This window comes from Trachemys scripta, chromosome 7 (genome assembly GCF_013100865.1).
Source record: "Trachemys scripta elegans isolate TJP31775 chromosome 7, CAS_Tse_1.0, whole genome shotgun sequence".
NCBI lineage: Eukaryota > Metazoa > Chordata > Testudines > Emydidae > Trachemys > Trachemys scripta.
Genome location: NC_048304.1, coordinates 29,897,798 through 29,925,583, shown reverse-complemented (window position 1 = coordinate 29,925,583; position 27,786 = coordinate 29,897,798). Strand labels below are relative to the sequence as shown.

The 27,786-nt window shown below is 52.1% G+C and overlaps 1 protein-coding gene across 4 annotated transcripts in view; it reads left to right on the top strand.

Moving 5' to 3' along the window:
• The window catches only part of PC (pyruvate carboxylase), a 254,067-nt gene that overhangs the window by 102,743 nt on the left and 123,538 nt on the right, over positions 1–27,786 (top strand). For 3 of the 4 annotated variants that reach the window (XM_034776012.1, XM_034776013.1, XM_034776011.1), the window contains 6 exons: positions 6,000–6,135; positions 6,625–6,809; positions 8,138–8,303; positions 8,778–8,923; positions 10,114–10,231; positions 10,460–10,611. In XM_034776012.1, coding sequence (XP_034631903.1) covers positions 6,000–6,135; positions 6,625–6,809; positions 8,138–8,303; positions 8,778–8,923; positions 10,114–10,231; positions 10,460–10,611 — 903 coding nt within the window. Of the gene's footprint in view, positions 1–5,045; positions 5,168–5,999; positions 6,136–6,624; positions 6,810–8,137; positions 8,304–8,777; positions 8,924–10,113; positions 10,232–10,459; positions 10,612–27,786 lie in introns of all 4 variants that reach the window. The other variant, XM_034776014.1, reaches the window with a different exon arrangement.

Genomic DNA, 27,786 nt, shown 5'->3' with positions numbered 1-27,786 from the left:
GTTGCTTCATGGCTAAATCCCAGTTCCTTAAGAGGCTAAGTCAGAGGCAATGAGGTCTGGTGGATAAAGGCAGTGGGTTTGGAGCCAGGTGCTAGTCCCTGCTCTGGCAGAGGAGTGGGGTCTAGTGCTTAGAGCAGGGAAGGATTCGGACTGTTCTGAGCTCCGACCTTGGGCAGGTCTCTGTTTCTCCACCCAGCTTTTGTCCATGTATATTGTAAGCTCTTTGAGGCAGGGACTGCCTCCGGTGTCTGTGCAGCACCTGGCACAGTGGGGGCCCTGATCTCGGTCAGGGGTCTGAGCAGCACCCGGAGCTCCTCATTGTAGTCTTTGCAGTCCAGGCTTAATGGGGTTCCCCAGTCTTGGTCAGGGTCCAGGCAGAATCCAGCCTAACTGGAAAGTGACTTGGGTGATAAGAAATAGCTGGCATGGCTTTGTTGGTGTCACTAGGCCTAAATGAACCAAAGTTCCTCCATGTTTAACTCTAATCAACCTCAAAAGCCAGATGCATGGAATGTGTAACAACCAGTTATCGATTACAAACCTCCCCCACAATACTGGTACCAAGAGGTAATAATGAGGCCTGTATGTTTCTGGCTGAAGAGGAGATAATAAATCAAAGGGAAACAGGACCAGATAACGGTTTAGAGGAGTGTTACTAACAAACTAGACTTATAGCCGCCAGAATGATTTAACTGCTCAAATGTATAAACCTGGCTTTTGTAGAAGAAGGGAGAGGGAATGGGGGAAGGGGAGGGGGAGGGGGGAGAGAAGAGAGGGGGGAAGAGGGAGGAATTTAGCTGTGAAATGTAATTGCTTGCTACTTGCTTAAAGTAAACTATTATAGGAGAAAGGGAGGGTGAAGGGGGGGTGGGTGAAGAGAAAAGTCTAGCTGCTGAATGTATAAAAAGGGAAAACTGTTTGTCTCAGTGTGCTTGATCTGAGATGGGCCTGTCTCCTTGCACCGCTTTGAGATCTCAAATAAACTTTGTTTGCTTCTCCACCCTGGTGCGTTCATTGTTGCGAAGCACACCGTGCAACGAACCCCGCTGTTGCTGTCCTCGGGCCCTCTGTGCCGGCAACAGCTTTGTCAAGAACAAATCATGCCAAGCCAGCCTAAGTTCCTCCTTTCATGGGGTTACGGTCCAATGGCCGGGGGGAGAGCAGTAGATGTCGTATGTTTTGATTTTAGTAAGGCTTTTGGCACAGTCCCACATTACAGTCACATAAGCAAACTAGGGAACTGTGGCTAGACACAGTTACTATGAAGTGGGTGCACCGCTGGTCGAAAGACCGTACTCTCAGAGTAGTTATCAATGGGTCGCTGTCAAACCCGGAGGAGATATCTAGTGGGGTCCCTCTGGGATCATTCCTGGGTCTAGTTCTATTCAATGTTTTCATTGGTACCTTGGATAATGGAGTGGAGACTATGCTTATAAAATTTGCAGATGACACCAAGCTGGGAGGGGCTGCAAGCACTTTGGAGGACAGGATTAGAATTCAAAACGAATTGGTCTGAAATCAACCGAATGAAATCCAATAAAGACAAGTGCAAAGCATTGCACTTAGGTGGGCATTTGATTTTTTTCTTCCTACAAAACGGGGAATAACTGGCTAGGCAGCAATACTGCAGCAAAGGATCTGGGGGTGATAGTGGATCACAAATTGAATATGAGTCAACAATGTGACGCTGTTGTGAAAAAGGCGAATCTCATTTTGGGGTGTATTAACGGGAGTGTCGTATGTAAGACCTGGAAGGTAATTGTCCCTCACTGCTCAGCACTGGGGAGACCTCCGCTGGAGCACCGTGTCCAGTTCTGAGCTCCACACTTCAGGAAAGATGTGGATAAATTCAAGAGAGACCAGAGGAGAGCACTAAAAATGAAAAAGGTTTAGAAGACAACCTGACCTATGAGGAAAGGCTACAAACTCTGAGCATATTGTCTTGAGAAAAGAGACTGAGGAGAGACTTGATAGTCTTCAGATATATTAGGGGCTGCTATAGAGGACTGTGACCAACTGTTCTCCATGTCCACTGAAGGCAGGACAAGAAGTCATGGGCTTAATCTGCAGCAAGGGAGATTGAGGGCAGATATTAGGAAAAACTTTCTGACTCTTAAGGGCAGTTAAGCTCTGGAACAGGCTTCCAAGGGAGTTGTGTAATCCCCATCACTGGAGATTTTTCAGAAAAGCTGGACAAACACCTGCCAGGGAGGGTCGAGGTTTAGCTGGTCCTGCCTCAGCGCAGGGGGCTGGATTTGATGACCTCTCGAGCCCTACACTGCTATGATTCGGTGAGGTCAGTGGCTGAGCTGTGAATAGAACCCAGGGGTCCTGACTCCCAGTTCTGAGTGTTATCCACAACAGTGCCTGTGTTTTGTGGGGCTTTTTAGTTGCAATTCTCTCTTTAAATTCCTATCCGTCATCCGTTTCTCTTCCTGGAATTCTCTTACGCTGGGTGAGGTTTTATAAAAAGCGTTGGATCTGTGCAGAAAAACCAAAGTAGGAAAGCAGATCTAAGGGAGACAGAATTGTACACGGTGTTGCTCCTGGCATGCCTAAAGCCTGGAGCGGTGAAAATCTTGTTAAGAGAGATTTGGAGGCGTTTGCAATCACTTTCTACCCTCCTGACTCCCAAAGAAGCCAGAGGAAACCAGTGCTGGGCTTTTCTTTTTATCTGTGTTTTGTACTTAATTAGAGAAAAGAAGGCGCTTTTTGCTATTTTGCCTCCAGGAGATTAGGCGATTTGCTAACAAATTATTTCCATCACCGTTTGCTCCACGCTGAAGCTGTTTCCTGGCCCACTGTGTGGCTTGGCGGAATGCTACCGGATGGGGGAAAGCAGTGACTCTGAAATGGATGGTGGATCATGGTGGTTATTATACTACTGCCAACTCTGGCGATATTTCAGAGATTGTTAGGCCAGAAGGGACTACTGTGATCAGCTAGTCAGACTTCCTACATAACAACCTATAGCCGGCCCTGAATTAATTCCCATTTCAACTAGAGCTGAGTTCTTAGAAAAACTTCACAAGCTGATTTAAAAATGGCCAATGTTGGAGAATCCACCACGTCCCCTGGTAAATTGTTCTAATGGTTAATTGCCCGCGGGGGGGGGGGGGGGGGAGAAGTGCACCTTATTATTCCTTGTCCAAATTTGTCCAGCTTCAAATTCCAGCCATTGGATCTTGTTAGAGCTTTGCTAGACTGAAGAGCCCTCTGTTATCAAATATCTGTTTTTCCTGTAGGTACTTATATACTGTGATCAAGCCAACCCGTAACCTTCTTGGTGTGTTTTCTTAAATCCTGGAGGCATGTGAGCCTGTCAGTTTTTCATTTCAAAACAATTTCTGTCCATTTGGTGTAGGGAGAAAAATTGAAAATGGGACCCCTGAAGGCTAAATAAAAATAACCGGATATTTATTCTTTTAAAAAAATCTCATGCTTTTTAAGCTGATCTCAAGATTTTGAGGGGTCTGACTCATGATTAGTGCCTTACCAAATTCACAGTCCATTTTGGTCGCTTTCACAGTCATAGGATTTTAAAAATAGTAAATGTCATGATTTCATCTATTTAAATCAGAAATTTCATGGTGTTGTAATTGATGGGATCCTGACCCAAAAAGGAGTTGTGGGGCGGGGGTCGCAAGGTTATTGAAGGGGGGGATTGCGGTACTACTACCCTTACTTCTGCGCTGGTGCTGGTGGCGGCGCTGCCTTCAGAGCTGGGCAGCTGGAGAGCAGCGGCTGCTGGCTGGGAGCCAAGCTCTGAAGGCAGAGCCGTTGCCAGCAGCAGCGCAGAAGTAAGGATGGCAGGTATGGTATTGCCACCCTTACTTCTGCTCTGCTGCCTGCAGAGGTGGGCCCTCAGTCAGCAGCTGCCACTGTCCAGCCGCCCAGCTCTGAAGGCAGCATAGAAATAAGGGTGGCAAAACCGTGACCCCCCTAAAATAACCTTGTGACCCCCTCCCCCGCATCTCCCTTTTGGGTCGGGACCCCCAATTTGAGAAATGCTGGTCTCCCCCGTGAAATCTGTATAGTATAGGGTAAAAGCACCCAAGAGACAAGATTTCACACAGGAGACCAGATTTCACGGTCCGTGTTTTTCATGGCCGTGAATTTGGTAGGGCCCTACTCATGATTTTTGAATGTCTGGGTTTGCAATGCTGGGACACCTGATGGCTGTAAGCTCCGGGCATGATGCGGGGGCTCACACAGTCACTCCCCGTGCCTGGTAAAGTTTGCGGTTGGCGCAAAGCTCGTCAGAGGGGGGAAGAGCAATGGCGAAGGGGTCCGTTGCACAAAGGGAGCTGGGTTGCTGGGAACCTAGGCTCATTTGAACAAGGAGTGCTCAAATACAGCCTGAGGCAAGGGCGTACCTCCAGGCACAAGGCTCCAGAAAGGACTCGGTTCTCTAAACCAAATGACCGTGAGCTCCTGCTGCAATGCAATGGCTGAGATCGCAGATCCTGGGGTGGATCAGCAGCGGGGGGTCGAGCAGGAGAGGGAAGTGGCATCACCTCTGTATGCGTCATCTGTGACTGTGATACTGCGTCCAGCTCTGGGGTGCGCACTTCGAACCACTGCAGAGAAAGAGCCACAAGAACAATCCAAGGGCAGGAAAACCTGCCTCCCAAGGAGAGGCTCATAACAATGCACCACTTTGCCCTACGTGTTGCTGCAGAGAAGTGGGGATCAGTGCCTTTCTCCTTCTAGGGAGGGGGGGAGCTTGGGTCACAGAGGGACAGCACCTATCCAGTCTCTGTAGCCAGTTCCCCCACCCTGGAGCCAGATCGAAGCCGGTGCCCCCTAAAGGGGAAAGGCCCCATGTCCTATTTCCCAGTCCCCACCCTCCATAGCCAGCCAGTCCCCGGCCATGGACCCAGATTGGAGCTGGTGCCCTCTCAAGGGAAAAGACCCCAGCTCCCATTCCCCTCCACTCCGTTCTCTCTCACACACCCAAGTCCTGACCATATTATCCAGACCAAGCTGCCACTTTGCCTTTGCTGTGTTAGCATCTCCTTTGTTCCACTTGTCTCATTTCCAAGGATCCGACTGGGGGGAGAAGCCAGCCCAGAGCCTGATGACACCTGAAAGCTAATTTTGGGCCCGTGCGTCGGAGGCGCGATTGATTCTTGGCTGTAAAAATAAATCTGCTGCTAAACGCCTGGTGATATTTTTTTTTACCACTTCCCTGTTTAACCGCAAGGCGCGTGCTAGCTGCAGACAGGTTCCTCGGGCTGTGCACAAAGAGCCCTTCGCAGCTATTTAAGTTGAGAACGAAAGGGCTGGGTGCATTGCTGCCCTCCATTTCCCCCATGCTCCCTGGGTGCCACCCAACCAGCTGCTTCTATTTCAGGTCCTCCCTGCAGCTGCTCCCACCTGCTGAGGGCTCTTGTGTGGTCCCCCGACCCCGCCATTCTCCCTCCTCTCCTACCAGGGGCCACTCTTCTCCCAGCACTACGGGGGGCCTGATCTCAGTCAGGGTCTGCGCAGCACCCAGCACAAGGGAGTCCTTGATCTGTGGATTTGTGCCGCTGACGGGGTCCCGGACTTGGTCACGGTTGTGCAGCGCCTGGCACAGTGGAGGCCCTGATTTTGGTTGGGTCCTGTAGGCGCGTCTGGAACGCACACAATAATTGAGATGAAATAGCATGAGGGTCACTCTGAATTCAGACCCATTCATCCTAGGGCAGAATTCACATCCATTCACCTCTAAGGCACTAGTCCCAGTGAGATCATCTCCTCGGCTGCAAATAGCCCGTTTGCCTCTGATTAGGTGGGGATCTGGCTGCAGGAGGCCACTGTTGGGCAGACGTCTGGCTGCTGGGAGCCCTTTCTCTGGTATATTCATACCCCCAATCACTGAAGCAGGGGGTTCTTCTCCCAGCCCTGCCCCTGCTGTCCCTGGTGTCCAGGAGCCTTTGCAGAGGGTTACCTGTTCTCTACACGTGCTGCCCTTTGCATCACCCTGACCTGCCCCCCTGCATGTGTCTCCCCAGATGCTGCAGCTGTGTTTCATGAGAGGGGGCCTCGGGTTCCTGGGCGCCAAGCGCCTCTCCCTGATCCATGCCGCCTTCCAGAGCACCCAGCGGGTGGAGTACAAGCCCATCAAGAAAGTCATGGTGGCCAACAGAGGTAAGAGATGTACCCTGCCCCCGCTGCTGCCACCCCTCCCAGCAGTGGATCCCAGCAACTCCTCTGTGGCCCTGCTGCCATGCTAAGGCCCCATACTGTCCCATGATCATGACCCCCAATACAGAGGCAGAGGGTGTCCCCTCCCAGAGAACCAAGGCTGGAAGCAGGCCCCCTTCCATACTGATCCCAGCAGCCTTGGGTCAGGGAGCTGAGCCCCTCTTGCCCTACACTGAGTCTCCTTAAGGTGGAGTTGGTACCATCCTCCAGGGCCGTGGGGGTGGGAGCAAATACTCCATTGAGATGCCCTGGGTCAGCCTCCCCCTGGGAGTGATCAGCTCAGGCATCATTGACATGCCAGTCACACTTGGGGCAGCTCCCCACTTGCAGTGTGATTGGCTCAGGCTCTCTGCAGACTCAGGCAGCCGGTTACACTCCTTTGCCTCCATGCACAAACCCCTGTGGGTCACTCTTTGGTGTGTGCGTTTGCAGGGGAAATTGCCATCCGGGTGTTCCGAGCCTGCACCGAGCTGGGGATCCGGACGGTGGCCGTCTATTCCGAGCAGGACACAGGGCACATGCACAGACAGAAGGCGGATGAGGCTTATCTCATTGGGAAGGGATTGCCCCCAGTCCAGGCGTATTTGCACATTCCTGACATCATCAAAGTAGCCAAGGTATGAGAGGAACGTGGGCGGGGGGGTTACAATTAATAATTAATATTAAGTGTAATCGTGAACAATCATATTAGGGCTGTCACACGATTAAAAATTAATTGCAATTAATGGGGATATTAAAAAAGGTCACGATTAATCGTAGTTTTAATCGCACAGTTAAACAATAATAGACTCCCAATTGAAATTTATTATAAATATTGGTGGATGTTTTTCTACATTTTCAAATGTATTGATTTCAGTTACAACACAGAATACAAAGTGTACACTGCTCACTTTATATTATTAGTTTGGATTACAAATATTTGCACTGTAAAAAAGATAAACAAAAGACATAGATTTCAGTTCACCTCATACAAGTACTGTAGTGCAATCTCTATGGTGAAAGTGCAACTGACAAATGTAGGATTTTTTTTACATATATATACACCTCTACCTTGATATAACGCTACCTGATATAACACGAATTCGGCTATAACGTGGTAAAGCAGCGCTCCGGGGGGCGGGGCTGCGCGCTCCGGCGGATCAAAGCAAGTTCATTATAACACGGTTTCACCTATAACGTGATAAGATTTTTTTTTGCTCCCGAGGACAGCGTTGTATCGAGGTAGAGGTGTATATGTAATTATTATATAACACAATAGTTATATTGTTGTATGTTGATTAATTACTAATAATTCATATAAACAATGTAAAACTTTGGAGCCTACAAGTCCACTCCGTCCTACTTCTGTTCAGCCAATCGCTAAGACAAATAGTTTGTTTAGATTTACGGGACATAATGCTGCCTGCTTCTTATTTACGATGTCACCTGAAAGTGAGAACAGGCGTTTGCGTGGCACTGCTGTAATATAAAGTGAGCTCTGTACACTTTGTATTCTGTGTTGTAATTGAAATCAATATATTTGAAAATATAGAAAAACCTCCAAAAATATTTATAATAAATTTCAATTGGTGTTCTATTGTTTAACAGTGCGATTAAAACTGTGATTAATTGTGACTATTTTTATGTAGTTAATTTGTTTTGCATTAATCGCTTGAGTTAACCGTTATTAATTGACAGCCCTAATTATGATTAATAATTACAAATTGGATTGGAGGTTCGGCTGGGAGTTCTGTTCCTGACTCTGGGAAGGGAATGTGGTCTGGTAGGGTACAGCGCAGGGAACTGCGTGCCAGGATTCCTGGGTTCTATTCCTGCCTCTGACATTCAACTGGCCCATCTCCATGCCTCAGTTTCTCTAATCTGCAGGGCACTTGAAGGCCTGTGGGTTTTAAAGAGCCAACGCACCATTTTTCTAATGCCTCTCCCCCTGTGTCTGTGTCCCTAGGAGAATGAAGTGGATGCTGTGCACCCCGGCTATGGCTTCCTGTCTGAGCGCGCAGACTTCGCCCAGGCTTGCAGTGATGCTGGAGTACGCTTCATCGGCCCCAGCCCAGAGGTGGTACGCAAGATGGGTGACAAGGTGGAAGCCCGCGCCATCGCCATTACTGCAGGTAGGGGGCGCTCTCCCCTTGAAGCCAGTGCTGGCCCCAGTGTGGTGCTAGGGGCTGCTGTGCTGTAGGGCATGGGGTGGGAGGAGCAGCATGGGCTGCATTTCCTTGCAGGCAGGGCTGACCCCTGAGTGGCACTAGGGGGCGCTGTGTTGCTGGAGGTGCTGCATCTCACATGGCTCTGCCCATGACTCACTGTGTAGGCAAGCCACTCTCATTTAGTTTATTACAGTAGTGTCTAGAGTCCTCGACTGAGATCGAGACCCCGGTCATGGTGGGCACTGCTTTGACCCCACCTGAAAGCAGGGCCCCTGTTGTACCAGGTGCTGTACAGACATACAGCGAGAGGCAGTCCCTGCCCTGAAAAGCTCATGTTCCAATTAGACAAAGGGTGGAAGAGGAAACTGAGGGAGGACGGGATTTGCTCAAGGTCAGTGGCGGAGCTGGGAATGACATGCTGTATCTGTTCTCTCCTAGGGGTCCCTGTGGTGCCAGGCACTGACTCCCCAATATCATCTCTCAATGAGGCCCATGAGTTCTCCAACAAGTATGGCTTCCCTATCATCTTCAAAGCTGCATATGGCGGAGGCGGACGGGGCATGAGAGTCGTTCGCAGCTATGAGGTACCATTGATTCCAGAGCAAAGACACACCTGCCCTTAATACCCTTCTGGCTTCCTGGCCTCAGCTTCTGGGGCTGAGTGTGTCAGTGGCTTCTGTTCCTGTGGCTGGCGCAAGTGCAGCTACTCTGATTGGCTGGCCCGTTGATGGCGCGAGAGCCTTCTCCTATGCATCCCAGGTGAAAATCCCCCAGTCACAGTGCTGGCTTCCTGTGTCCCTGTGCCAAACCACTGGGCCCCAGAGCCGTCTCCCACGTATCATCTGCCATCTCTGCACCTCCTTGCCAGAGGACAGCTACCTCTCTTTAATTTCCCCTCCTAGAGGTCAGCTGGGGGATGAAAACAGATGCGGTATCTTAGTGCAGTTTCAAGATAAACCCTTTATTGAGAGTGGAAACTATATACAGAAATATGATAAAAACTTCCTGCTATGCTCAGGCTGCAGCCTGTGCCAGCCCTGCGCTGGGTTGCTTTGTCTCTGCTCCCAGCCTGAAGCGAGCCCTAGGAAATCCCAAGGCTGCATGAAGAGTGTACAGGAAGTGTGACATCTCTACACTGCCTGGAGGACTCACTCTATAGCACAGTAGAGAGGGAGGTGTCCTAATTTTACCCTTTGCTCCAAAGTGGATGATAGCAGGGACTGAACTGGGGTGACCAGATGTCCCGATTTTATAGGGACAGTCCTGATATTTTTCTTATATAGGCTCCTATTACCCCCCACACCCTGTCCCGATTTTTCACACTTGCTGTCTGGTTGCCCTAGACTGAAGGGACCTTACGTTCCCTTTATATTGGGAGCATGGGTGCTGGAGTGGGAGGCAGGATGCCTGGGTTCTGTCCCTGGTTCTGGTGTGGAGTTGGGCAGGTCTCTCTTCTTTTTGGTGCCTCTATTTCCCCTCCCACCCTGTGTCTTTTTAGACTCTGAGCTTTTCAGGGCAGGGACTGTCTCTGTGAAACACAAGGGAAAATGGGAACCTCAATCTCATAATTTGCCAAAGATCACCAGTAAATCAGTGGGAAAACTGGGAATAGAACCCAGACTCCCAGCCACTTATACCCCAGCGGCCCAGCCTACCAGACCACAGTCCTCTCCTAGAGCTGAGAATAGAACCCAGGAGTCCTGAGTCCTAGTCAAATGCTCTATTCAGTAGGCCACACTGCTGAGTCAATCTCTCACCTATCTGCCCCCTACAGGAGCTGGAGGAGAATTACACCCGGGCATTCTCGGAGGCGCTGTCTGCTTTTGGGAACGGGGCTCTCTTTGTGGAGAAGTTCATCGAGAAGCCAAGACACATTGAGGTCCAGATTCTGGGTGAGCCCTAATATCCCTCTTCTTGCCCAATCCAGCCCAGGATGAACTGGCTGACTCGGTGCAGGGAATGGGACGCAGGGTCTTTCCCCTCTAGGGGGCGCTGGCTCTGATCCAGCCCCACGGCTGGAGGACACTGGCTGGGTGTTGCCTGCCTGGAGGCTCTTCTACACGTAATCCAGGGTCCCCAATCCCTGGAAGGGGATCACCATTGACTTTCCTTCTCTGCAGGGGACAAGTATGGGAATGTGGTGCACCTTTACGAGCGGGACTGCTCCATTCAGAGGCGGCACCAAAAGGTTGTGGAGATTGCCCCGGCAGCTCACCTCGACTCCCAGCTCCGTACCAAACTCAACAATGATGCCGTCAGACTGGCCAAGCAGGTACGAGCCACTCTGGAGATCCTGGGGCTGGGAGAGCAGGGGATTGCAGGTTGGGATAGAGGGGTATTGGCAGAGCTGTGTGTGTGCAGAGCCCAGGGCTGGGATAGCACGGGGCTGTGGGTCGGGACTAGGGGAAGGGTGGTTGTGGTTTAATTGTTTATTAGGAGCCTTTGCAGTGTTAGAAGCTGGAAATGGGCGACAGGGGATGATCACTTGATGATTACCTGTTCTGTTCATTCCCTCTGGGACATCTGGCATTGGCCACTGTCAGAAGACAGGATACGGGGCTAGATGGACCTTTGATCTGACCCAGTGTGGCTGTTCTTATGTTAACTTTCTGGTATCATCTGTTTCACCACTGACCCTTTTTGAAGTACAAAATTGTTTCCTTTCCATCTCAAAACATTAGCTTTCTTCAGGAGGGCATGTAATCTGGTAACTAGGACATTGGGCTGGGAGCCAACACTTCTGGGTTCAACTCTGGGAGGGGAGTGGGGCATGGGGGTTAGAGCAGAAGGGGTTGGGAATCAGGACTTTTCCCCTCTTTGTGCCTCAGTTTCCCCTCAAAGTCACTGTCAGAGCTGAGGATAGTCCTGATTCCCCACCCCCTTGCTCTGACCACTAGACCCCACTCTCCTCCCAGAACCAGGGATAGAACCTAGGAGTCCTGACTTCTAGGCCTTCCCTCTGCGTTAACCCACTAGACACCACTCAGCCGGGAATAGAACCCAGGAGTCTGCAAATCTACCTCGTTATCCACCTTCAGAGCCCTCCTCAAAACTCTCCTTTGCTGTGATGCCTACAAAAAACGTGCCAGTGGTTAGGCTGTTGGTGTGCTGAGCCCGCGGCCCATCACGCTGCCCAGGACTGTCTCACTGCTTACTTGTACTTGCCCATCTGGTTCCATCCATCTCTTGTCTCTTGCCTTATCCTTAGGCTGGGGGGCAGAAATCCTCTTTTTGTTCTGTGCATTTAGCACACTGGGGTGTTGGTTCATGATTAGGGCTCCTAGGCGCTGCTGCAATTCAAATGGTAAATAACAAGAACCCTGACCCCCAGCTCAGTGCCCTTGGCCAGTAGTCTCGAACCGGCCCATGCTGACAGCTCTCTGAGTTCGGGAGCCCACGTTATGGGTTGGGGCCCATCTGTCCATCTCTGTCACCCATTGGTAGCCGAGTCCTTTGCAGATGCACTGGAGAAGGAGTAGCTGAATCCGATAGGCGTTAAGAATGATGGATCTTGACAGAGCCGGGGCCCGCTGTATGTCTTAATTAGCTGGTGTTCATTCCCAGAGCACCTGATTTTGGTTGTGGGGACTTGATGGCTCAACTTGCCAGCCTGATTGCATCCTGCATGGCTATGGTGTGTGGCCAGGAATCCTCTTCATTATTAGGTGTATTACGGTGGCGTCTAGAGGACCTGACTGAGCTCAGGACCCCATTGTGTCAGGCGCTGCACAGACCCCGACTGGGATAGGGGTCACCGTTGTGCTGAGTGCTGCACAGACACTGGCTGATATCAGGGGCTCCTTAGTGCCAGGCACTGAGCAGACACAGAGTGACAGCTCCTGCCCCAAAGAGCTCGCAGTCTAAATAGTAAAATAAGGAGGGGAAACTGAGGCAGTGAGTGGGGAAGGGACTAGCCCGATGTCAAGGGTCTCCACATGCTACCATAATACATATAGTAACACTACAGCTCTGATTTCCTCCTGCAGGAGGTGGTGGTGGAATGTAGAAACTTAAATCCATTGGCTCTGCTGTATGGGAACACACCTCTTGAATGTCTGTTGAGAACCCCACTAGGATGCTCCTAGGCTCTGCAGTTTAGTAAAGCGTCACTGCAGCTCTGAGCCAGACTAACTGCAGTGGGGAACTGGGGTAATGGAATCTGTCAGCTGCCCCCAGCAGAGCAGTGAGCTCGGACTGTGTGCTCATGTGTGAGATGTTGCCCCCTGCTGGAGATAATGAGGCTGGTGTGAGTGTGTGTGTAGTTTGGATTTCCCTTTGTGCACGTGTACCAACATATGTGTGTGTGCACAGTTTGGACTTCCCAGTGTGTGTGTGTGTGTGTGTGTTAAATGTGAACTTTATCCAAGCATCAGGACTCCTGGGTTCTATTCCCAGCTGTAGGAGGGGAGTGGGGTCTAATGGGTTAGAGTAGAAGGGGCGAAGAGTCAGGACTCCAGGGTTCTCTCCTTAGCTCTGGGAGGGGAATGGAGTCTAGTAGTTAGAGCAATGGGGGGCAGGGAGCCCGGACCCCCAGGTTTTATTCCTGGATCAGGAAGGGGAGTAGAGCCTAGGGGTTAAAGCAAGGGGCAGATTTCAGCAGCTGGATAGGGTGTGTTGAGGTTGAGGGTGCCTTGTGTCTAAGAGGAGACAGGAGCAGGTTGAGGCTTCATCTTCATGGTGGTGAACTATATTCAAATTTCTGCAAGGCTAGGGTTTTTGTCCCAACAAGCAGCATGAGATGGGGCAAGGGCATCTTGCAGATTCTGTCCTGGCAGTCGTGATGGATGGCATCCAGACTGCAGCAAGGGAAACTGGGAGTTAAGATCAGTCCCATCCAGACAATGGGGTTGGGGTAAACACCCCTTGGGATGCCCAGAACCACTTTCTCCTTCTCAGGGTGTTCAGCTCAGGCTCTCTGCAGACTCAGGCAGGTGTCATCACAAAAGAGATAAAAGATCAGGATGAAATTTTGAATCATAACATGTTTTCAGCACAAAATGTCCTTTTTGTCCAAAATGAACATTTCATAAAGTCACAGATTCCAAGGCCATCAGGGAACATTGTGATCATAGTCTGACCTCCTGTAGAGAATACAGGCCAGAGACCTGCCCCAAAAGAATTCCTAGAGCAGATCTTTTTTTTTTTTTTTTTGGAAAAACATTTTTTTTTGGGAAAAACATCCAATCTTGATTTAAAAATTGTCAGTGATGGAAAATGTACCCCAGCCCTTGATAAGTTTTCCTAATGAATAATGGCTCTGTTAAAAATTGACACTTTATTTCCAGTCTGAATTTGTCTAGCTTCAACTTCCAGCCTTTGGGTTGTGTTAGACCTTCGGCTGTAGACTGAGGAACCCATTGTCTAATCTCTGTTCCCCATGGGAGTACTTACAGCCTGGGGTCAAGTCATCCCTCAAGCGTTTCTTTGTTAGCTAAATAGCTTGAGTTCTTTGAGTCTCTCACTGTGAGGCATGTTCTCTAATCCTTTAATCATTCTCATGGCTCTTCTCTGGGCCCTCTCCGATTTATCCACATCCTCCTGGAGTTGTGGATACCCAAACTGGACACAGGATTCCAGCAGACTTTGCACCAGGGCCAAATACAGAGGCAAAATAACCTCTCTAATCCTGCTCGAGATTGCCCTGCTTATGCATCCAAGGATCTCATTAGCTCTTATGGCCACAGCGTCGCACTGGGAGCTCATGTTCAGCTGATTCTCCATCACGACCCCAAATCTTTTGCAGTCACTGCTTCCCAGGATAGAGTGTACGTATGGCCTACATTCTTTGTTCCTAGATGTATACATGGACATTTAGCCATATTAAAACGCATATTGTTTGCTTGTGCCTGGCTTACCAAGTGATCCAGATCCCTCTGTATCGGTGACCTGCATTCTTTCTTATTTACCACTGTCACGGAGTTCCCGGGCGATGCTTTGGAACAGCTCCCCACAAAGCCAGTCAGGACTTTGGGGAGCCTTCTTTTCCTTTGAGCAGACCGTCTTTAGGGCAAGAAGCTTTCACGGCTTTACCTCCTGGATTTGACCTTGGAGCATTTAGCATATGCCCCTCCGTGCGTTTTTCACAATGAGTCCGCCCAGGCGGGGTCCTGGGGAAGCCAGAGGGTTCTGCACCCCCACTTTGCAATTAGACGTGACTCTTAGCCAGACAGTAAAACAGAGGTTTATTAGATGACAGGAACACGGTCTAAAACAGAGCTTATAGGTACAGTGGCGAACGGGACCCCTCGGCCAGGTCCATTCTGGGGTTTAGAGAGCCAGACACCCCCGGCTGCACTTCCTTCCCCTTTCCCAGTGAGCACCCAACTGAAACCCCCTCCAGCCCCTCCTTCTCTGGGCTTTGTCTCTTTCCCGGGTCAGGAGGTCACCTGATCTCTTTGTTCACCTTTAGCTATTTCCTTGCAAGGGGGGGAAGGGCCCTGGCCATTTGTTGCCAGGGAGACAGAATGTTAGTGATTTATGCACACTGGCCTTTATCCTTCCACCTAGAGACTTAAGAAATGCCTAGGGGAAACCGAGGCACCCACACAGTATTCAGAGAAAACATTAAGAACAGTCCCACTTCGTCACAACGACTCCCCGCCATTTTTGTGTCATCTGCAAACTTGGTCAGTGATGATTTTGTTTTCTTCCAGGTTATCAATAAAAATGGTAAATAGCGTAGGGCCAAGAACCGATCCCTGTGGGACTCCACTAGGAACACTCCTGTTTGATGACAGTTCCCTGTTTACAATTACATTTTGAGTCCAATCAGTTAGCCAGCTATTAATCCATTTAATGTGGGCCATGTTCATGTGATATCTTCGTAGTTTTTTAATCACAATGTTGTACGGTCCCAAGTCAAATGCCTTACAGAAGTCTAAGTGTATTACATCAACACTCTTACCTTTATTAAGGAAACTTGTAATTTCATCATAAAAATATATAATTCGTTTGACAGGATCTGTTTTCGATAAACTCCCGTTGAATGGCATTAGTTACATCCCCGTCCTTTAATTCTTTATTAATCGAGTCTTGTATCAGCTCCATTATCTTGCCCAGGATCGATGTCAGACTGACAGGTTTATAATTACCTGGGTCATCCCATTTACCCTTTTTATATATTGGCACAACATTAGCTTTCTTCCAGTCTTCTGGAACTTCCCCACTGTTCCAAGACTTATTGAAAATCAACATTAATGGTCCAGTGAGCACCTGAGGCAGTTTCTGTTGACCTCTTCTGGCGTTTTGTCAAAAAGCTAGAAAGGGAAAGTGTTAAGGCCTGGAGCAGGACCCATGACGCTAGGCTCTGTACAAACCCTGAACAAAATCCAGACGAATCAGTCTGGTGAACAGAAGATGCCAGGTGCTCATAGCAATGCAGGAGGACTGTTGAACCAATCATGGTCCCTTTTCCCCCAGTTGCTTGAAAAATTTTGTATGGGACAGTTTTCCATTGGAAAATACAATTTAGCTGAAATCAACAGGTTTTGCAGCAAGCTGTAAGTTTCAGCGAAATCTTAGCACTTGGGTTCAATTTTTATCATTTTGATATTTCAATGTATTTGGTTTATACTAACAACAACAACAACCCCCAGCTCTTCACTACAGCTTTTAATCCCGTGATCACAAAGCGCTTTACAAAGGAGGCCAGTAGCATTATCTCCATTTTACAGATGGGGAAACTGAGGCACGGGGAGGGGACAAGACCTGCTCAAGGTCACTCAGCAGTCCCGTGGCAGAGCTGGGCATAGAACCTACAAGTCCTGAGTCCCAAGCCAGTGCTTTAGCCACTAGGCAACACTGCCTGTTTTTTTGGACTTTACTATTATATAAAAATATTGTATTTAATTTTTATTTTTAATTTAGGATTTAATTCTAATTTAGTGCTAATTTTAAAATTATATTTATGCATATTATATTTTATATTATGTCAGATATATATTACATTTAATAATGCCTAATATATACTATTTCATATTTTGATATCATCTAAGACCAAAAACGAAATGAAACGATAAACTGGAAATTGATTGATTTGATGGCCTCAAGTCCAAAGGTTCCAGGATTTTCGTTCTGCGGGAAATTTTGAAAATTCGCCTCCGAACGAACAAATAAATAAATTGCGGAATTCCCCATAAAATGGAAATTCTGGTTCCCGAAAAATTCCAGGCCACCTCTAGTGATGTGACACATGCTCAACTTTGGTAGAATCTGGCTGGGGAGAGGGGTGTGCAGAAAGTCTGGGAGTCAGGACTCCTGGGTTCTAGCCCCAGCTCTGGGAGGGGAGTGGGATCTAATGGTTAGAGCAGGGGGGGCTGAGAGTCCGGATTCCTGGGTTCTAGTCCCAGCTCTGGGAGGGGAGTGGGGTCTAATGGTTGGAACAGAGGGGCAGGTTTTATTCCCAGCTCTGGGAGGGAGTGGGAGCTAATGATTAGAGTGGGGGGTGGGGCTCAGGAGACAGGACTCCTGGGTTCTACCCTTAGCTCTGCTTTGTTTTTTGGGAACGTGGGCTGCCAGAAGGAGCCCAGGGTTCCAGCACTGGGAGAAGTGATTTGTGCTGTTACTGCCGAGCGTTGTGACAGCCGGCTCTGAGTGGTGACATTAGCAGCTGCTGTCTAAGCATGTCCCTTCCCCCTCTGCACTGAGTCCCCATTGTTCCTCTGTGAAGTGAGTAATTACTAGACTTCCTAACGAACTCAGTGCACCTCCCACTTGCTGACGGCGTGACAAGTTGGGGCAGCAGCTGTTGAAATCGACACCCCCAGTATGAAACATTCATGGACAGCCAGAACTCCTTCTATTCCTGGCTCTGGGAAGGCAGTGGGGTCTAGTAGTTAGAATAAGGGGGTGGGGCCTGGTTTCTATCCCAGCTCTGGTGGGTGATGGAATCTTGTGGGTAGAGCAAAGGTGGCTGGGAGTCAGGATTCCTGGCTTCTATCTCCATCTCTGGAAGGGAAGTAGGGTCTAATTGTCAGAGCAGGGGGGCTGGGAGTCAGGACTCCTGGGTCTTATTCCCAAGTCTGGGAGGGAAGAGGGATCTCGTGGCTGATAAGAATGTCCCCTTCGGGATTTACAGTCCTGCCACATGACTGGAAGACAGGCAGCCATGAAATGCACCAAGAGAGCATAAGTATAAGCCTCACTCCTGAAATTACCAGTGCCACCTCCATCTCTTATTATGGAAAGACAAAGCCAGCGGCGGAGCTGCTGCTGGGTTTAATTGTCTCCCCCTCCAGACACCCGCTCTTTGTTGGCATCTGGACCTGCACAAGACTCCTTGGCAACCTCGTGACAACCAATCCATGATCCGCTTTAAGCCACGAGTTCAGCAGGCTGGGAGTCAGGACTCGTGGGGTCTATTCCCAGCTCAGGTGTGACAGATGCGGGGTCTAGTGGTTAGAGCAGTGGGACTGGGAGTCAGGACTCATGGGGTCTGTTCTCAGCTCAGGTGGTGAGGGGAGTGGGGTCTAGTGGTTAGAGCAGTGGGGCTGGGAGTCAGGACTCGTGGGATCTATTCCCAGCTCAGGTGGTGACGGATGCGGGGTCTAGTGGTTAGAGCAGTGGGGCTGGGAGTCAGGACTCATGGGGTCTGTTCTCAGCTCAGGTGATGAGGGGTGTGGGGTCTACTGGCTAGAAGACATAAAAAAGCAGATTTTTCCCTGTTATTCTGCATCTCATCAAGATCCCAAGTGTCATTTCCTGTTTGCGCTCTCCCCTCTCCCATCTAATTGAAGTAGGCAGCAAATGTCCCTAGTGGGCCACTGGAGCTTCCAAGCCTCCCGGCATGTGCCCCCACTCCCTCCTTGGCATAGCTATCTGGGTGCCTCCTGCCTCATAGGTGCAGATGCAGTCGCTCGGCAGGATGCCTGGCACTAGGGGGCAGTGTTTGCCCAGCAGATGCACACAGTCTGTGGGTTCCATGCATCTCTGCCTGGGAGTGATGCATCTGAGCAACATCCAAAGCCCTGCTGGGTTATTTTCCTTCAGGGACAATGAATCGCAAATGACAGGATAAAATAACAGGCTGGGAATCAGGACTTACGAGTTGATGCTCCTGTTCTGTAAACGAGCTCCTGGTTGTTATGGCCACAACAAACTAACGGAGCCACTTGGAACGCGGTGGATTGAGGTTGCTAAGAGCACTAAAGGCGCCTGCCAATAATGGGCTCTGCACAGACTCTGAGGGGAATTAGGGGCCCTATTGTGCCAGGTGCTGCACAGACATGAATCAAGATCAGGGCCCCCATTGTGCTGGGCGCTGCACAGACCTGGACGGTGATCAGGGTGTAGCCAGTGGAGGCTACAAGGGCTTTCACTGTGCCCCGCACAGCACAGCTACAATCTCAGACGAGGCCTCAGAACTACCAGACAGAGCACTGAGCAGCCCCTGGCCTGTGTGGCATCATTGCCCTGGGCACAGAGCACGCTTGGCGGAATCGGCTGAGAACTGCCTTTCCTGGCTGATGGGTTCTTCTTTGCGGCTTGATTAAAGCCCGCGAGGCTGCTCACCCTGATTTCCTTTTGCCTCTCAGACTCCTTCACGATCAGGGCTCTGAAAACAGGCTTCTATTTACTCCTCATCGTATTTAGCTTTTCAGCCAGTTCCTTCTAGTTCAGCCTCATCCCTCCTTGCTAGTCAGCGAGAAGGATTTCAAGTTTCCTTCCCCTGTAGAGCCAGCCTTTTTCCTCTCTGCTCCCCCGGTCAATAAAGCAACTGTGTTTGCCTGTCCTGGCCAAGATTGGGATCCCCAAGGTGCCTGCTGCTGCACAGACCCTGACTGGGAGCAGGGCCTCCATTGCACCTGACGCTGTGCAGACCCGGCCCGGGAGTGGGACCCCAGCAGGAGTGCCGCCAGCTTTTTTGCCGCCCTAGGCGGCGGAAGGTCCCGCCCCCGAAATACTGCCGACGACCAGGGTGGCCGAAGATCCGGCCGCCGTGGTTGCCGCCCCCCAAATGTTAGTGCCCTAGGCGACCGCCTAGGTCACCTAATGGGTTGCGCCAGCCATGGGCCCCAGATACAGATACAATCCCTGCCCCAAATTGCTTACAGGCTAATTTAACTAAGAAGGGGTGGGGAACTGAGGCACAGAGAGGGGAAGGGACTTGGCCAAGGGCAATGGTAGAGTGGGAAATAGAACCCAGGAGTCCTGAGTGCTACATTCATTCAACCTGTCTAGATTGTGTCTCCATTGTGCCTGAATCTATGTATTCCTATGGCCCTTCTTTCACAGAGAGGAGGCATGTCCCAGTGGTTAGATTATTAACCTAGGATTTGGGAGATTGGTTCAGTTTCCAGCTCTGCCATGGACTCCCTGGGCCGCTCACTTTGTCTGGGGCTCTGTAAAACCGAGATAATAGCACTTCCCTTCCTTCAGCCTCAGCCAGGGATCTGTGCGGCACCCAGCCCAATGACGCCATGATCTGTGTCGTGTCTGTGCAGCACCCAGCACAATAGGGGGCCCCGATCATACAAAGCCAGGCCGGGAACAGTGTCTACATTGCTACATTTGCATCCGGAGCCAACCCAGCCCAACACTGAGGTGTCTCTGGCAGTGTCTGCAGAGCAGCAGGTTCAGTGGGGGATTCCTCTGGAAAGAGACATCAGAGGGAGCAGATGAGATGCCAGCCACAGAGCGGGGCCATTGATCAATCTCCTTTACGTTCCCAGATCCCCTTCAAACCCCAGCTGCTTTCACGTCGCCTTGGCTTCATTGCTCAGCCACTTCACTGCGCCTTCACTGTGGGCTAGCACAGCCACCATGCCCCATTGGGGTGCAGAGCTGGGTGCTCTGTGCAAATAAGACAGTGCCCTGATTTGCATATTTGAATATACATTGTCTCATTTGAATACATCCCTCCCCCAGCCTTTCTACCTGAAATAATAGGGAGCTTGGGAGCGGGCTCCCTGAATCAGGAGGCTCCTGGGTCTGATCCATCGTGTGCAGTGCAGGGATGGCTGTCCCACCAGCTGGGTATGCAGTCTCGGGTGCAAGGGCTTCTGGGAGTGCAACCCAGCATTCCTGGTGCTGCTGCAAACTGCGGGGGATGGTGCATGGCCTCATGTGCCCACCACCTAAGGCAGGAAAGGACCGACATCACAAAGGCCTAAATTTGTCTCCTGCAACTCCAGTATTGGTGGGGTTATGGAAGCTCCCAGAGGCCCTGACTGAGATCGGGGGCCCCATCGTGCCAGGTGCTGCACAGACCCTGACTGCAATCAGGGGCCCTGTCTTGGTGGGTGCCACACAGACCCTGAGTGTGACTGGGGGCCCCGCTGGGCTGGGTGCCACACAGACACACCCTGAGTGACAGTCCCTGTCCTACAGAGCTCACAGTGTAAAGAGAGCGTGGAAGCAGAAACTGAGGTAAAGGGGCTCGGTCAAGTTCACCCAGTAAGTTTGGTGGCCCAGTTGGAAGAGAATCCAGGAATACAGGCTCCTAGCTGCCCCGTTGCTCTAGCCACTAGCCCCCACACCCCTCTCAGAAGTGGAGATAGTACCCAGGCGTTCTGACTGCCAGCCTGGCAGCTAGGGCCGGCTCCAGGCACCAGCTGAGCAAGCTCGTGCTTGGGGCGGCAGATTTCAAAGGGCGGCATTCCATCTAATCCTTTTTTTTTTTGGTTTTATTTTGTTTTGCGCTTTGGCCGCCCCTGCAGGTTTTTTCTTTTTGATTTGCTGCTCCCGCCGCCCTGTAGGGGGTGGAGGAGGGGAGCGCCCTGCAGCAAGCCCGGTAGAGCAGCCCGCGTCCTTCCCTGCCTGCCGACCGGAGCGGCGCGGAGCCCTCCCACCAGGCGGCGCAGCGGGAGAGGCCGCATGGCAAGCGTCCCGCTTAAGGAAGCCCTGGCCGCCCCCCCGCTAGCCGGGGTGTGTACTCCGCTGCCCGGGGTCTGCAGGGCCGGGAGTCCCCCTGCGCTCCCACTGCCCTGCAGGTATTTTTTGTTTGTTTTTATTTTTTCTTTCCTTCGCCGCTCCGGCAGGCGGGCCAGTTTGTCGTCCTCCAAGCCCACCGCTCTGGCCGGGGGCAGGTTTGTTTCCCCCCCCCCCCCTTTTGCCGCTCTGGCCGGTTTATTGTCTTTCCCCCCCCCCCCGGCTCAGGGCAGGTTTGTTTCCGCCCCCTCCCCCCCGCCCCTTTGCTGCTCCGGCCGCTTGGTTTGTCCCCCCTCCACCACTCCGGCCGGGGGCAGGTTTGTTTTCCTCCTCACCTCCTTCCCCACCCGCCCCATGCTGCTCTGGCCGGCCAGGCGTTTTTTGCTTTGGGCAGCAAAAAAGCCAGAGCCGGCCCTGCTGGCAGCCTTATCTAATGTCTATTCTGCATGTAGCTACCCTGTCTTTTCTCCAGCTGCTGATGCGCAGGAAGCTCCAGCCTTGCTGTTCCCGCTCTTAAACCCACTCAATCGCCTCGTAATGTGCTTTCATTTAATGATCAAAATGATATTTGATTAGGCTGCCTGTACTACATTTTTTCTTAAATAGATAATTAAGAGATTATTTCCCCTCAAGTTCGTTAGCAGGTAATTTAAGCTACAGGAAACACAGATGCATTTCCATGTGGAGCATCTCTTTATAGGAATCAACAGACGATTGGGGTATTGCTCAGGTCTCGGGGTGGAGTGGAGGAGTCAAATCCTGGTGCTAGTTTAAAATAGAGGGAAGTAGGATGCTGCTGATCTCCACTGTTAGAGCACTGGGCTAGGAGTCAGGACTCCTGGGTTCTGTTCCCAGCTGTAGGTGGGGAGTGGGGTCTAGTGGTTAGAGAAGCAGAGGTGGGAGTCATGACTCCTGGGTTCTAGTCACACTCCTCTCCCAGAGCCAGGCATAGAACCCAGGAGTCCTGATTCTCAGCCTCTTTTTCTATAACTACCAATCTCTACTCCCGTCCCAAAACTGGGTATAGAACGCTGGAGTCCGGAGTCTCACCATAGACAAAAGGGGGGTGGGAAAACAAAGGCACAGAGCAGGGAAGGGACTTTCCCAAGGTCACACAGTAGGTCAGTGGCAGAGCCAGGAGTAGAAGCCAGCTCCTAGTCCAATGCCTGTGTCACTAGCCCAATGTCTTTCTTAGCCAGGAACTCCTGTGGTGCATGAGCCATGTTCATCTGGGGCTCTCCCTTCCCCAGATGCTCCCTGTCTGATCTTCAGCCACAGCAGGGGTAGAAAAACCTCCCCAGTCCGATGTGAGCCAGCGCCAGCAGGGAGCAGATTAAGGTGCTCTTTTTACACTGCGTTTACATCACTGGGAGTGGGAGTGGCATTGGTAGCGTGGGGCAGTAAGAACAGTTCGCTCGGCACAGCCCCCGAGCATTGGCGTGTGACCCCGGCATATCGGAAAATAACCGCACGGTGGGGGGAAGTGATTCCAGTGTTCAGACTGGGAGGAGGCAGGTTGTGAAGCATGGTTGTAAACCAGATGTTGACCGCACTTACCAGGGTCTTCGCCCAGCTGTCTGTGCTGGCACAGGGGCGTGGGACCATGCTCCTCCCACAAAATAAGCCCCACCTACTCAAGACAGCAGAGTGAGCTGGGATTCACAGCGTTATAATAAATTTCTGGTACCGCCATGGGGCCCTGACGGAGATAGAGGCCCCCTTTGGGCCAGGTACTGCACAGACCCTGACTGAGATTGGGGCTCCCATAGTGCCAGGTGCTGCACAGACACAGTGAGAGACAGTCTCTGCCCCCAAGAGCTCACAGTCTAAATTGACAAAGGGTGGGCAGGTAAACTGAGGCACGCAGCGGGGCGGGGACTTGCAGTAAGTAAGTAGCAGAACTGGAAATAGAACCCAGGTGTCCTGCCCTCCTACACTGCTCACTCTAGCCCACTAGACCCCGCACCCCTCCCTTAGCCAAGAATAGAACCCAGAAGTCCTGCTTCCCAGCCACACTGCCTCTTTAAGGGGGAAAAATATCATTGCTGTCCATGCCTCTTAAAATTCAGGAGCCGCCGAACAGTTAAAACATCTTTAATGAGCTCCATGCTTCATTATCCTCTTTACGGCTGTCTGGCGCCCGCTCCCCCCTGCCCTGCGAAGATTGAAGTGCACAGTTAATCCATATTCTCTGGTCTGTGTTATTTAATTCCCGGCCTTGCACTGACCCCCCCTGGTTGCTCCATTCAAGGATTTTCCCCACCCTCAGCTCCCCTTGAACTCCCAGCCGCCACAGCTTGCCGGCTCCCTGTTTAATTAGCAGGCGTGGGTTGGATCAGAGATGCCGTCTCTCTGATGTCCTAGGAGAAGGTCCCGGTCCTGTCAGTCTAGCCCAAGGTCACCCCCAGGGCTGTGACAAGGCCAGGCAGATTTTGTATCTGTAATTCATCGCCTGGGTCTTAAACAGTCCAGGGAATGGAAGAAAAAGAACCTGGGGGCCTGACACTCAGCCTGATCTCCTGCTCTTACCACTAGACCCCTCTTGCCCCCCAGAGCTGGTGATAGAAGCCAGGTGTCCTGACTCTTAGTCTGGCACGCTGGCCACTCCTCCCTTGTTTTCCAAGCGCCGTCTCAGCGTTTGCCACTGCAGCGCAGCATCTGTTCAGCGGGACGCAGCGATGCTACGGTTAGTCATGTTCCTCGACATGTCCCCTGCTCACACGCATCGCCCGAGCGGCTGATGCATCTGCGAGAGACGGGCAGACACAACAGCCACGTCTTCTGTCCTCGCGTCACCTGGATCTCTCTCACACACACACACACCCCCCCCCCCCCCCCCCCCCCTCTTTTTTTTTTCCCCTGCTCTGGGAAGGGAGTGGGGTCTAGTGGGTTAGAGTGGGGAGCAGGGTCTGGGAGCCAGAACATCTGTGTTCTATTCCTGCAGCTGGGAGGAGAAGGGGAGTCTAGATGCTGGAGCTGGGGGGGCAGGAGTGAGGGCTTATGGATTCTGTCCTCTGCTTTGGGAGGGGAATCTAGGGGTTAGAAATGGGGGCTGGGAGTCAGGACTCCTGGGTTCAGTCCTCAGCTCTGGGAGAGGGATCACCGTGAAATTTCATATTTAAATAGCTGAAATCATGAAATTTACTATTTTAAAAATCCTATAACCATGAAATTGACCAAAATGGATTGTGAATTTGGCAGGGCTCTATCCATGAGGGAGCAGTTGGCGCTTGCCACCTGGCACCCTGCATCTCAGCTGAGACGAGGTTATCTCTGCTGCCCTTCAGTGGGATTCACCTTTAAACCTATTGCTGGGGGGTGGGTTCTTGGTATTGCAATGTGAGGATTACCCCACAGTCCCTCAGGGGTCAGGGGAGCTTATGCCAGACACCTGGGTCCCCTGCAACCTCCTCTGCCCTGCTGCTGATCATAACCATGTGGAGGGCAGAGCGTGGGACCTCCTTCCCAGCCATTGCTGGGGGAGATGCCCTTGTCATGGGGCCTGTGTTCCATCCTCAGCTTTGTGAGGGAGAGGAGTAAGCGGAGTATGAACAGCTGCTGGCTTCAGGGCAGGGCTGCTCTCGTGTGTCTGGGCTGCGCCTGGCACAATGGGGCCCTGATTTTGGCCAGGGTCTGTGCAGCACCTGGCACAATGGGGATCTCAGTTAGGTATTACCGTAAAACCGCTAAGAGGGCCCCAAAGAACTCAGTAGCCCCTTCCCATGGCATAGATAGTGGTAGCCTCGCTCTGTTCCAGTGGCTGGGTTCCCCAGAGAACGGCGTGTTTATTTCTGATTGAAGTGGGGAGGGATGAGGACTCTGCAGCGGTGCTTATTGCCAGGCTGAAATTACCCACTTATCCTAGGGCCCTTGGCTGAGAGCTCTGCTTCCATTATGGCTAGTTAATGTCTCTCCTGTAAGGAACCGTTCATCCAGAGAGGCAGGCCTGCTAACTTTGTCAGCGTTCCCGGAGAACCCTTTGTAACCTGAAGTGGAGAGGCAGGTTAGCTGATCCCACTGCGGCATAGTGGCTGGAGCACTGCGCTGGCAGGGAAGAGACCTGAGTGCTAGGCCTGCCTCCCCCGTGGAGCTGATTCCCCTCCCACGCTTTGTCGAATTAGACTGCAGGTTCTTTGGGCCAGGGAGCTCTTCTCGCTGGCTGGCCCCCATCCCACTCAGGGCCTCGGCTGGAATCCCCAGAGTAATGAACGGTGCGAAGCAGGGGGGTGATCGTCAGCACCTCTGGGCACAGGCTCTCTCGTTTCACCAGGGGGCTCCCGGCACAGCACCTACCCCTTGAATGGCCTGCCAGCAGCTGCTAGGCATGTGCCAATCCTCCAGACTTCCCCTGTTACGTTTTATCCGGACCGCCCTGGATTTAACAGAGCGTACCTCTGTCTGCACGTCGCCTGCTGGGATGGAGGACGCAGCAGCTGGCAGAGAAAGCACTGCAGTTGCTGCAGTCACACTAGATGCCAGTGCTAGGGGGAAAGCAACACAGAGAGAGAAATTGTCTTTCCTTCCATCCCCCTCTGTTTGCAAAGCAACATTAACCCCTGTCCCAGTCGTGCCACAGGGATTCCGAGCTCTCCCTGGCAGCAGCCGTGAACCTTTCATTACCTGGGATCCCTGGACAGATGCGGGGAAAGAAACGGTTCTTGCAAATAGCCTGGGTTCAGTCCAACGTGAATGCAAGCAATGTGTGCTGCGCAGGGCGCGTTTGAGTCACATCGGATAAGGCAAAGGGAAGCTGAGCTGGGAAGAGGTTGAGAGGCCCAGGAACGGCACAGATCAGTGGGGGACAGCGGTTGCGAGGAATGGCTTTGAAAGCTGCGTCCCAGAGGAGGCGTGGGCCACTGGGCAGAGAGTGAGGAGGATGGGGGGAGGGCTGGCGGGGGGGTATCAAAGGGAGGAGGGGGAGATTGCGGGGGGGGGGAATCTGTGTGCCTGTGGTTTCACTGCAGCAAACACACATCCCCGAGCCCAATGTTTGGCTCACCAGGGGTAGCTTAGTGGATACCAGAGTAATGGTCCCATCTACTCAATATCCAGCCCCCACCGCCAGCCCGGATCGGACCAATGGGCCCGTCTAGCACTTTCTGCTGCCCCGGATCAGCCCAGTGACCCATCTAGCCTGGTAGCCCGCACTGTTCCCCTGCACACGAGCAAGTCAGTGGGCCCAGCTGTGGCCGTATCCCCTCTCCAGTAGGGGCCAAGTCTCACTGCTCCATAGGAAGATGCAAGAAATGCTCTTAATGGACAATGGACAGCAGGAAAGACGCTCAGCAGGAAGGCTGTGGCAGAGAGGATAGAGCACTGGGGTAGGGGTCAGGACACATGTGTTTTCTAATCCCAGCTCTGCTATTGACCTTCCCCTGTCTGCGCCTCGGTTGTCCAGCTAGGGTTGCCAACCCTCCTGGTTTCGCCAGGAGTCTCCCGGAATCGGGCTCTATCTCCCGGAGGCTACTGAAGCCAAACGGGGAGATTTTAGGCCGCTAAAAGTCTGGCAGCACAGCAGGGCTAAGGCAGGCTCCCCGCTGCTCCCGGAAGCGGCCAGCATGTCCCTGCAGCCCCTAGGGGGAACCAGCAGGTCTCCGCATGCTGCCCCCACCCCCAGCGCCAACTCAGCGGCCAATAGAACTGCAGCCAATGGGAGCTGCGGGGGGCAGCACGTGGAGCCACCTGGCCTCCCCCACCCCAGGAGCCATAGGGACGTGCCAGCTGCTTCCAGGAGCAGTGCGGGGTCAGGGAGCCTGGCTTAGCCATGCTGCGCTGTCGACTGGGAGCCGCCCGAGGTAAGCGCCACCACCCCTCACCCCCTCCTGCACCCCAGCCTGCTGCCCCAGTCCTGAGCCCCCTCCCAGAGCCCAGCACCCCCTCCTGCACCCCAAACCTCTTCCCACACCCTAACCCCCTGCCCCAGCCCTGAGCCCCCTCCCACATCCAAACTCCCTCCCAGAGCCTGCACCCTGCATCCCCTCATGCACCCCACCCCCTCCCCCAGCCCAGTGAAAGTGAGTGAGGGTGGGGGACAGTGAGCAACAGAGGGAGGGGGGATGGAATGAGCAGGGCAGGGTTTTGGAGAAGGGGTGGGGCAGGGGCGGGGCCTCAGGGAAGGGGTGGGGCAAGGGTGTTTGCGTTTGTGTGATTAGATAGTTGCTAACTCTATCTCCAGCCCACCCTTTGCCTGTTTGGACAATAAGCTCTTTGGGGTAGGGACTGTGTCTCTGGGCAGCATCCAGCCCGAAGGAGGAGCCCCTCCTCCCGCTCTTCATCACAGGGGCTAGGCTGGATGAGGAGGCCCTGATTCCCAGCCAAGTTAATATGAGTAGTTCCAGCTTTTCCTCCTGTCCCAAACTCTGCTCAGCTGTTCCCAGGGATGAAAACCTGGCAGCCAGCGGTGTATGAATGTTACATTATGGCTAATCACGCGAGCTACATTAGTGTCACCTCCCGGCATCTGAAATCTCGCTGCGCAGCATCTTCTGGAGTCAAGTGCTTTGGTTGGGAGAGCTGGGATCTAATTAAGAGCTGTATCCTAACGATGTCTGATTGCACTCAACCAGGATTGGGCTGAGAT